The sequence below is a fragment of the Lipotes vexillifer genome, unplaced genomic scaffold (assembly GCF_000442215.2).
Source record: "Lipotes vexillifer unplaced genomic scaffold, Lipotes_vexillifer_v1.1 scaffold1094, whole genome shotgun sequence".
NCBI lineage: Eukaryota > Metazoa > Chordata > Mammalia > Artiodactyla > Lipotidae > Lipotes > Lipotes vexillifer.
The window spans coordinates 364,600-375,508 of record NW_006792775.1 but is presented as its reverse complement, the minus strand read 5'-3'; the positions used below and the strand labels follow the sequence as shown (position 1 = coordinate 375,508).

The 10,909-nt window shown below is 60.1% G+C and overlaps 1 protein-coding gene across 2 annotated transcripts in view; it reads right to left on the bottom strand.

Annotated features, from left to right (window-relative positions):
• PHRF1 (PHD and ring finger domains 1) overlaps positions 1-4,216 on the bottom strand; it is a 30,459-nt gene extending 26,243 nt beyond the window's left edge. The window contains exons 1-2 of one of the 2 annotated variants that reach the window (XM_007465917.1): positions 4,149-4,216; positions 278-393 (exon numbers count right to left, since the gene is read on the bottom strand). In XM_007465917.1, the coding sequence (XP_007465979.1) occupies positions 278-371 (94 nt within the window). In that variant the 5' untranslated portion in view covers positions 372-393; positions 4,149-4,216. Of the gene's footprint in view, positions 1-277; positions 394-4,148 lie in introns of those variants that run through there. The other variant, XM_007465916.1, reaches the window with a different exon arrangement.
• Between the last annotated feature and the right edge of the window lie 6,693 nt (positions 4,217-10,909).

Sequence of the window (10,909 nt, the reverse complement as noted above, 5' to 3'; positions counted from 1 at the left end):
CGGGGGGGGGGGCAGCGTCACGGCTGAGGCAGGTTGGAAGATGCACAGAGGTGTTCAGAGGACACCTGCCCCAGGGCGCCCAGTGCTGCCCCCAGGGATGGGGGGGTGGGGCCACATGCGGACGTGGGGAGGGAAAAGCAGCATCTTTTGCTCGATTTACATCTGTATTGATTGCATTAAAAATAAACACCAAACGATGTGCCACTTGTGCACTTGAAGAGCAAAGCATGAACACTTGCTCCCCAGCTCCGTGTGGAGAAGCGGGAGGGCGGCTCACCAGCATCGCTGGTCAGGGCGGCAGGACGGAGTCTCGGGTGGCCATCGGGCCCCGGGCTTCGGTCCACAAGCTCGTCCAGGCTGTCGTCATCCATTGCTGGACATTGGAGTTCAGCTCTGAAAGAAACCAGGGTCAAGTAATTCCCCGCTGTCCCAAACGTTACATAAAGCTCCCTGCAGAGAGAGCAACAGTCACTCTCTACACGTCATGTCCTGGTGACACGTGTCTACCCGTAGCACAGGAGATATAATACGCTCAAAACTGTGCATACACACAAAAAAGACTAGCTCTTATCTACAGAGCCACGTTCAAAGTCAGATCCCAATTTATAACGAAACTAACTGAGCCTCAGACTGGCCACCTTCTTGTTCAGTCAGGCACCTACCACACCTCAACACTCCCCAGGTACCCCGAGGCCAGGCTTGAAGGAAATGGCTTATCACAAGCTGAGGCAAAGCAGCGCTTTCAATGGGGGATGGTCACCAGAAGGCCCCGGTGCCAAGCAGGGCCCTCTCCCTGCACTCCCCTGGCACCTCCCTCTCAGCCCTGGCTGGCCAGCCCAGGCTCCATGCACCTGACTATGGCTGGGAGGCCAAGGTACCAGCTGAGGTTCCTCTGACCTCGCCCCAGTGCATCCACAGGGCACCGCCAAGTCACCTGACTGCCCAGGAGCAGCACGGGGCCACAAGGAGCAGAGGTCAGGTTCTGTCTCTTGGCTGCCATGTCCACCTGCTCTTGGGCTCCTGATCTCCAAGTGGGGATGCCTGTCGTGCCTACTCTGCAAGGCCACTGCCAGGATAACACAGAAGATCTAGACCAATGACCTCACAGACACAGTGGGACACAATTACCCTCCCACACTAGAGCCTCTGACTTTGGTCTCCAAATAAGGGTTCCTTTCCCATCAGTGCTACTCACTTCCCAAGTGACCCCGAGAGGAAACACCTCAATGACACACAGTGAGGAAACACTGCCCCCATCCAGGTGGCACAGTGTGCTTCCAACCAAGTCAGTCTGCATGGTCAAAGGAAAGGGGTCACAGGAAAGACCGGAAGGCAGAGGAGCAAAGCAAGAACCAGGGGGAGGGGTTAGGCTGACAGCAGCATGCCCAGAAGCCAGGAAAGGCTCTCATTCCTGGATCCTACATGCAGGCTTCTCTCCCGTGGGCTGTGGGCCACACACTGTGTATTACACATGCATCACAGAAACAAGGGAACGGGCTGTCACTACCACCATTGTACAGATGCTCCCAAAGAATGATCCCCTGATGGGGCTGAGGCCAGGTTCAGACCCCAGAACGCCTCACTTCCCATACAAAGCCTGATTCTGGGACGATGTTTTCCAAAATAGTGAGGGCGTGTTAGTGCCATGAAACTGCCAACTGCCACATGATGCTTCTGCCTGGAAGGAGTCAACCGAAATTTCTAACCCCCGAACGCCACCACCTTTCTTCTACCTAACACCCCAAGGTTAAGAAAATCAGCCACAGTCCTACTCAACTTAAGGGTCTGCACCCCACTTCTTGGTGAGTCAGCAACACAGCAGGGACCTTCCCTGTCCTGTACCCACGTCCTGACCACGTCTTCTGCTGGAGACGCACAGACCATGGTACCACTGTCCGTCCCAAGGGATGACACCTTTCCCCTGAGCATGATGGCTGCAGCCCATTGCAGGTAAGAAGACCTATTATCCTCTGGCTATAGCTGTCATTCTGGGACACCTGCTCTCATGCTTACCCTGCCCCTACTGTGTGCAGCACGGGTCCTGCCCTGGAGAAGCACAGCCTATGAGGGAGGTAAATACTCACACCCAGGAACCTACCGGGGGAAAAAAATAAAAAAATGTAACCCCTCAAGGAGATGACAGAGCACAGCCAGAGACAGTTCACATGCAAAAGGTCAAAAACACAAATAACCCCTGGCCTCTCCCTTGGTGACTGAGATCTAGGCCTGCCTGCCAGGGGCAGTGGCAGGGCCTGGCTCAGAGAGCTACAGGAGGTCAGTGCGGCCACGATGGGGTCTGGCTTGCCTGAGACACCAACTCCGGAATCAGGATGACTGGCTCCCCACGTCCCTGCACCTGTGGGGATCAGTCCCGAGAGCCCTGTGCTTCTCCATCACAGCTGAGAGGAGAACCTCTAGGCCTCCCGACAGCCCTCCCTTCCTGCATCATCATACACAGTAACTTCTGGCAGCGCCCAGGGAAAAGAGCCGGCTAGCCTCTGAAGGTGCTTTCCAGAGCAAACGCTGTGCGACCACGAAGAAAGAGACCACCGTTAGCAAGCCCCGGCCCCCACTTCCTCTGTAAGGAACCCTGCACTCAGAACACTGTGTGAATGGGACCCTGGCTTAGCACCTACTGGCCCCACCAGCAGCCCCAGCTCAAACACACCTGCCCAGATCCACCATCCCCACCTCTGCTCATATGTCCCAGTAAACTGCAACGGAAGTCAAAAAGCTAGGGCCCAGCAAGGTCTTGGCAGGGTTGAGACACACACCAAGAGTCCATGCTGGGAGGCTGCTAAGAGAACCAAAGCCAGGCTGGCCCTGTCACGGCCTTACCACCAGCCTGGTGCAAAAAAAGGAACCAGCTGTTGTCATTCTGACTCAACATTCTTCTCCTAAGAAAAAATACCGAGTCGTCCAGGGAGAGGGAAGGTGTGCTATGTCCCAAGGCAAACCTCACTTCAGCCTCAGGTTCTGTCCAAGTGACCACCGGCTAAAATGTGGCTCACAGGCTGACTACCATCTTGCTGCTGCAGAAACAAGATAAGTATATAAACACCAAAGTTGACAAGAATGTAAAACAATCCTTGTTATTAAAAAAAAACATGGGCCAGGAATCAGGGCTAGGGTTAACACAGGGCCCTGGCTCCGCACTCAGGAGCTGTGTGACGTTGGCAAGTTACTTAACCTCTCCGGGCTCCATTCTATGTATGTAAAACAGCAAGGCCAATACCTAGTCCCGAGAGACTGCTGTGAAGACTACGTGAGTTAAAGAACGACGAACCATCCCGTCAACCAAACAGGCCTGTCGAAACACTGGCGAAGCCAATGAAAGCAAAGACGACCAGGAGCTGGAAACGAGTTAGCAAAGGGTCACACTTCGCTCTAGGAAGGCGACCCCCGGAAACCCGCCTGCAAGCTCGGGACCTCCCAGCCTCTGCGCAAGGCCTCCGCGCCCGCAGGCGGTCACCGCCGCCCGCCAGCCCGGGGCCAGTGCGGCGCAAGCCTCGCACCGCTGGGCAGGCCGCAGACAAAGCGCGAGGCGCCCGGGGCGGCCCTCCGGCCGGAGCGCAACAGACACCCGGGAAGCTGCGGCCCAGCACGTACCCGGAACCTCGCGCTCCGCCGGCCGCTACCGGGCGCTCCAGCCGCCGCCGGAGCGAGAACCGCGACTAGGCCCGAACGCCTCCGCCGCCGCCGCCGCGCGCTCCTCGACCCGGAAGTGCATGGAGCCGGCTTCCGGGGTCCTCCCACCCCGCCCGTTGGCGGGAACCACTGGGACCAGGGAGGGGAAGAAAGGCCTGAGGTGGAAGAGAGAGCCGCTCCCTCAGCTTGGGGATCTCGAGGCTTTGGAAACACTGTTTACTGCGTTATCACCGTCCAAAGAGACAAGCTGCTTGGAAGAACTTGAGGTGTCTAAGTTCCCGCCTTTGGGCTGTTCTGGGTCTGCCCCTCCGTCGGGGAGCTGGTACAGTCCGACCCTCCGCCCGTCGCCCAGGGCGAATGGGAGCGGAAGCCTGGCACACCTAGGGTCCCGCCCCCAGCCAGGATCCCGCCCCGTGCGATGGCCCCGCCCCCAGCCCGGGTCCTGCTCCACGCGGCGCCCCCGCCCCGCCCTCCCGCCACCCCCCTCCCATCCCTCAGACGCCAAGCGCGAGCTGCGTAGAGCCGGGCCGGGACGGCCTGGTGGCGCTCCAGGGACGAGCAGCTTTGTGCCGTCTGTTCACTCCGACCAAACACTGATGGACCCTCTGCGCGGGCTCCGCCAGGCGCTGGGCACAGCGAGGACGATTCCCCAGTCCCGTGTCCCATCTTGTCCAGACACAGTAAACAATGAACGTTGCGAATCACTGCGCCGTGTGGTGTGTGAGAAGCTGATTCGTGCTCTGATAAAAAGAGCAGAGTCCGGGGCTCCGGAGGCAGGAGGACTGGCCAGTGGTAGTTAGCGGGTGAGGATGGACCCGGCCGAGACGTGATGGCGGAGGGAGCAGCCGTGGGGAGAGCTCGGAGAAGCTGCCGGGACCACAGAAGGGAGGCCCGCGAAGTGGGCCTGGGCGGGGAGCGGCACGGGAGGGTCCTGAGCAGGGTGACAGGCGCTGGCTGATAGGATCCCCGGGGCGGCAGCGGGTGAACAGAATGGAGCAGCGGGGGCGGGCCCGGGGGACCAGTGGGGAGGCCTCTTTGGTGAACCCCCCTTCAGGGACCACCGTGGTGCCGGCTGGGGTGGGGCAGCGCAGGTGCGGGAAGCGATCCGCTCCTGGTAGATTATGAAGACAGAACCCAGCGGGGGGGTTGTTGAGGAGTTGGATGTGAGATGCCAGGTAAAAGGGGAAACCAGGAAGGGTTCCTGGAAGCCAGGGGAAGAAAGCGCATCCAGGAGGACGCCTGTGTGGAGCGAGGTGGGTGTCATCGGTGACCCGGAGGATAGCAGCGCTGGGGGGCGGGGCAGCTGGAGGCGGTTTAACGAGAAGGCGAGCAGAGTGATGGCCGGCGAGCACCAAGCGGGAAACAAAAGTGGAGACAGCTGGGAAGGAGGCCACCGAGAAAAGGTTGTTTTGTTTTCTCTGTTTACGAGGGGAGAAATAACCCGCGTGCTTACAGGATCCGGAAAGGACTTTGCAGAAAGGAAGAATGGATGGTGCCAGAGAGGTGAGGGACTCTGGAGGGAATCTTCTCTGTGTGTGTGTGTGTGTGTGTGTGTGTGTGTGTGTGTGGCCCTGGCACAGCATAGTACCTCTTGGGTGTCACCCAGGCCAGTACCCAAACCCAGACACTTTGGCTCTCAGCGTAAGTATGGATCTTGTGACCTCGGAAGAGTTTCTTAATCCCTCTGTGCCTCGTTGGCTATAAAATAGTGATGTGGAGGGCTGGATGGGTGGGGTCCAGCATGGTAAACACCCTGCACCAGACACCTCCCCCTGCCTCTCAGCTTGGTCTCAGCAAGTGTCGGCCCTTCTGCACACACATGCCTACCTGCCAAAGACCACTAGATATGAGGACACCGCCCAACAGAGGATCCCAAATCTGGGTGGGTGGGAGCACGCCACTAAAGCTCCTGGGAAGCAGTTGGACAAGCAGCTTGGAGCCCCCTTGGAGCGGGATCAGCCCCTCCTACCCTCATCTGCAGCTGCTCTTGGGGCCTGCTGGAAGATTGTCATAATAAACACATGCAGGGCTTCCCTGGTGGCGCAGTGGTTAAGAATCCGCCCGCCAATGCAGGGGACACGGGTTCGAGCCCTGGTCTGGGAAGATCCCACATGCGGCGGAGCAACCAAGCCCATGCACCACAACTACTGAGCCCGCGTGCCACAGCTACTGAAGCCTGCACGCCTAGAGGCCATGCTCCGCAACAAGAGAAGCCACCGCAATGAGAAGCCCGCACACTGCAACGAAGAGTAACCCCCACTCGCCACAACTAGAGTAAAGCCCGCGCGCAGCAACGAAGACCCAACACAGCCAAAAACAAATAAAAAAAAAGAGAGAAAAAAAACCTGTACCTTGCAGCCCTCACTGGGCCCTGGTGCATGCTGGCACACCCTACTCCTGCCCCTCGCAGGCCCAGGCAGGCCCAGACACAGGATGCATGCTCCTCTCCTCGTGTGCACAGGAGGGTGGAGCTGGACAGGGAGCTCCCTTGGTTCTGTCCAGCCCAGGTCAGCCCTCTCCCCTGCCATCAGTCCTGCACAAACACACAGGGCCAGAGCTGGGGAAAGGAGACAGGCAGGGCTGTGATCCCTAACTTAGGAAGGCAGGTGTATCAGTGTCCTAGGGCAGCCACAACAAATGACCACAGACTGGGGGGCTTAAAACCACAAATTTCTTCTCTCACAGTCCAGGAGGCCAGAAGTCCAAAATCTAGGTTGACAGCTGTGCTTTCTCTGAAATCTGTAGAGATAGTCCTTTGTTTCCGCTTCTGGTTTTTGGTCCTTCAGTCTTCCGTGGCTTATGGCAGCATCACCCCAATCTCTGCCTCGGTCTTCGTATGGCCTTCCACCCTGTGTGTCTGTACCTTTCTTAAAAGCACACTTGTCTTTGGATTTAGGACCCACTCAAATAATCCAGGATGACCTCATCAAGCTGCAAAGACCCTTTTTCCAAGTAAGGTAACATTCACAGGGTCTAGGCATTTGGATATAACATATCTTTTTGAGGGACCACCAGTACACTTCAGAGGGTGATAAAGGGTGCATTTGGAACCAGCAGGACTGAGGGGGCACTGCTGGAGGTCGTTCCAGCAGGGCAAGGCAGGAACTGGGAGTCACCCTGACTTCTGGCCTGTCCCTGTCCCTGAATCCCAGACTTCTCCCCTCCAAACCCCTGCCTGTCTGCCCGCCCCCTAATCACGCCCAGTCCTGAAGGTGCAGGCCCTGTCCACAGGGGGCCACACCCAACACCCTGCACTTGAACTTCTATACTCAGGCTTCATGCTCCTGAGGTCCCAGGCAGGGTCAGATGTCTCCCTGGAGGCCCACACTCAGCCACCTGGGCAACACTTTTGAAGGAAGAAATGAAATGACCAAGATGGTGGGAAGAGGGTGCAGGAGGGGCCCACAGTGGTTTTGTGGCAACTGGTGGGCTCCAGCCCAGGCTTATGTGGGCTCCGGGGAGGACAAGAGTGGGGTAGTGAGCTGGGGGGCAGGAGGGCTGCAGGAGAGCAGCCGGGGTGGCTGATGCTGAGGAGGTACTGTCCCTGGGCCAAGTCGGGGGCAGAGGGGCCCTTTGTAGCTTAGCTGCCTGGAGCAGGGAGAATGGGGTCCTCCAGGGAGGGCCAGGCTCTGAGACAGGTGCCAGAGACTCTGGTTGACTTGAGGGAGGTGGGCAAACGGGGGAGTTCTTGCTTACTTTGGAGGGAACACAAAGGTCTTAAGAGGCCTTAATCCTAACCCTAACTCTCCAGACTGGATGGTGGAGAACAGAAGGAGCTCGGGCACCTCTCTGCCTGATTAGGGGTCCGGATGACCTATGATTCTGCCTCAGGGAGGCTGCGAGGGGAGTGTGAAGAGAAGGGGCCAGGGCCACGACTCCCCTGGCTGCCACCTTGGGGCTACACCAGGAATGGATGACTCCAGGTCTGAAACGCTCCGTTCCCTTAGTTTCTACAATTTTCAATGCCCGGACAGGACAGGTCAGAGGACGGGGGTAAGCTGACGAGGGCCCTGCGCCCCGTGCCGTGGCCCCTCCGGACAGGAGTGACCAGGAGTCCCCAGGGCCGGCCCGCGGGTGTCGCGGGTCAAACCAGGCGAAAGCGGAGCCCTCTCAACGCCAGCCAGACCGCCCCGGAGTGGGTGCAGGAGGCGCGGCCAGTAGGTGGTCGCGAGGGCAAGGGCCGGCTTACGTGTGCCGGAGCCCGGCCTTCCCGGGGAGGGGCCCGGCTCGCGCGGGCCGGGGATGCTGAAGCGCCCGGGCTGTTCCACCGCCGGGGCAGGCGTGGGTAGCGCCTCGGATCGTACCATCCGCCCCGGCCGGCGGGGGAGCTGGCTACTGAAGCCTGCACGCCTAGAGGCCATGCTCCGCAACAAGAGAAGCCACCGCAATGAGAAGCCCGCACACTGCAACGAAGAGTAACCCCCACTCGCCACAACTAGAGTAAAGCCCGCGCGCAGCAACGAAGACCCAACACAGCCAAAAACAAATAAAAAAAAAGAGAGAAAAAAAACCTGTACCTTGCAGCCCTCACTGGGCCCTGGTGCATGCTGGCACACCCTACTCCTGCCCCTCGCAGGCCCAGGCAGGCCCAGACACAGGATGCATGCTCCTCTCCTCGTGTGCACAGGAGGGTGGAGCTGGACAGGGAGCTCCCTTGGTTCTGTCCAGCCCAGGTCAGCCCTCTCCCCTGCCATCAGTCCTGCACAAACACACAGGGCCAGAGCTGGGGAAAGGAGACAGGCAGGGCTGTGATCCCTAACTTAGGAAGGCAGGTGTATCAGTGTCCTAGGGCAGCCACAACAAATGACCACAGACTGGGGGGCTTAAAACCACAAATTTCTTCTCTCACAGTCCAGGAGGCCAGAAGTCCAAAATCTAGGTTGACAGCTGTGCTTTCTCTGAAATCTGTAGAGATAGTCCTTTGTTTCCGCTTCTGGTTTTTGGTCCTTCAGTCTTCCGTGGCTTATGGCAGCATCACCCCAATCTCTGCCTCGGTCTTCGTATGGCCTTCCACCCTGTGTGTCTGTACCTTTCTTAAAAGCACACTTGTCTTTGGATTTAGGACCCACTCAAATAATCCAGGATGACCTCATCAAGCTGCAAAGACCCTTTTTCCAAGTAAGGTAACATTCACAGGGTCTAGGCATTTGGATATAACATATCTTTTTGAGGGACCACCAGTACACTTCAGAGGGTGATAAAGGGTGCATTTGGAACCAGCAGGACTGAGGGGGCACTGCTGGAGGTCGTTCCAGCAGGGCAAGGCAGGAACTGGGAGTCACCCTGACTTCTGGCCTGTCCCTGTCCCTGAATCCCAGACTTCTCCCCTCCAAACCCCTGCCTGTCTGCCCGCCCCCTAATCACGCCCAGTCCTGAAGGTGCAGGCCCTGTCCACAGGGGGCCACACCCAACACCCTGCACTTGAACTTCTATACTCAGGCTTCATGCTCCTGAGGTCCCAGGCAGGGTCAGATGTCTCCCTGGAGGCCCACACTCAGCCACCTGGGCAACACTTTTGAAGGAAGAAATGAAATGACCAAGATGGTGGGAAGAGGGTGCAGGAGGGGCCCACAGTGGTTTTGTGGCAACTGGTGGGCTCCAGCCCAGGCTTATGTGGGCTCCGGGGAGGACAAGAGTGGGGTAGTGAGCTGGGGGGCAGGAGGGCTGCAGGAGAGCAGCCGGGGTGGCTGATGCTGAGGAGGTACTGTCCCTGGGCCAAGTCGGGGGCAGAGGGGCCCTTTGTAGCTTAGCTGCCTGGAGCAGGGAGAATGGGGTCCTCCAGGGAGGGCCAGGCTCTGAGACAGGTGCCAGAGACTCTGGTTGACTTGAGGGAGGTGGGCAAACGGGGGAGTTCTTGCTTACTTTGGAGGGAACACAAAGGTCTTAAGAGGCCTTAATCCTAACCCTAACTCTCCAGACTGGATGGTGGAGAACAGAAGGAGCTCGGGCACCTCTCTGCCTGATTAGGGGTCCGGATGACCTATGATTCTGCCTCAGGGAGGCTGCGAGGGGAGTGTGAAGAGAAGGGGCCAGGGCCACGACTCCCCTGGCTGCCACCTTGGGGCTACACCAGGAATGGATGACTCCAGGTCTGAAACGCTCCGTTCCCTTAGTTTCTACAATTTTCAATGCCCGGACAGGACAGGTCAGAGGACGGGGGTAAGCTGACGAGGGCCCTGCGCCCCGTGCCGTGGCCCCTCCGGACAGGAGTGACCAGGAGTCCCCAGGGCCGGCCCGCGGGTGTCGCGGGTCAAACCAGGCGAAAGCGGAGCCCTCTCAACGCCAGCCAGACCGCCCCGGAGTGGGTGCAGGAGGCGCGGCCAGTAGGTGGTCGCGAGGGCAAGGGCCGGCTTACGTGTGCCGGAGCCCGGCCTTCCCGGGGAGGGGCCCGGCTCGCGCGGGCCGGGGATGCTGAAGCGCCCGGGCTGTTCCACCGCCGGGGCAGGCGTGGGTAGCGCCTCGGATCGTACCATCCGCCCCGGCCGGCGGGGGAGCTGCCCCGGGCGCCAGGCGGCGACGCGGCGCCCGCAGGCCCCGCCCGGCAGGTGGCGGCCCCGCCCAGAGGCCGACGTGCGGAGAGGAACGCGCCGGCCGCGCCCGCGAGGCGCCGCGCGACGGTGGGCGTGGCGTCCCGTCCCCGGCTCGCACACAGTGGCTGCGGCGCGGCAGGGCGGGCCCGACTCGGCCGACCATTGGCTGCGGGACCTGTACATTTGCATACGGGCCGGGCGCGGAGCGCGGAGCCGGCGGGGCCGCGAGGGGGCCGCGGCTGCCGCCGAAGTTGGGCAGAAAGCTGGCGACGGCCCCGTGCCGGGGTCGCAGGTGACGCGCGAGGGGTCCCAGGCCGGCGGGCGGGAGCTCGGACCGGGCAAGGGCAGAGGGATCGGACAGCCAAGTTGGAGGGGAGGGAAGGGTCGGGGGCGCGGGACGACCCTTCCGCCCGCACGGCGGTCCCTCCAGGCGCAGGGCAGCCACTGCCCACCGCACACTGCGCTGCTCCGGACCCACTGTGCGTGTGACAGCGGCTGATCTGTCCCTGGGCTGCGCGACCGCCCCGTCCCCTCTGTGACCCTGCGGGGCAGGGGACGGCCACATCGGGTCAGAGGGCGCGCGCCAAGGCGGGTGGTGGGCAAAGGCGCCCCATGGACTGGGTGTGCTTTTCTGCGCCCAGCAGTCGGCTGAGGGAAAACGGGGGACATTCAGGGAACTTCGCTGTCCTCCGCACGAGGGGTCTCAGGTTGGACCAGATGCCCTCTCTTTC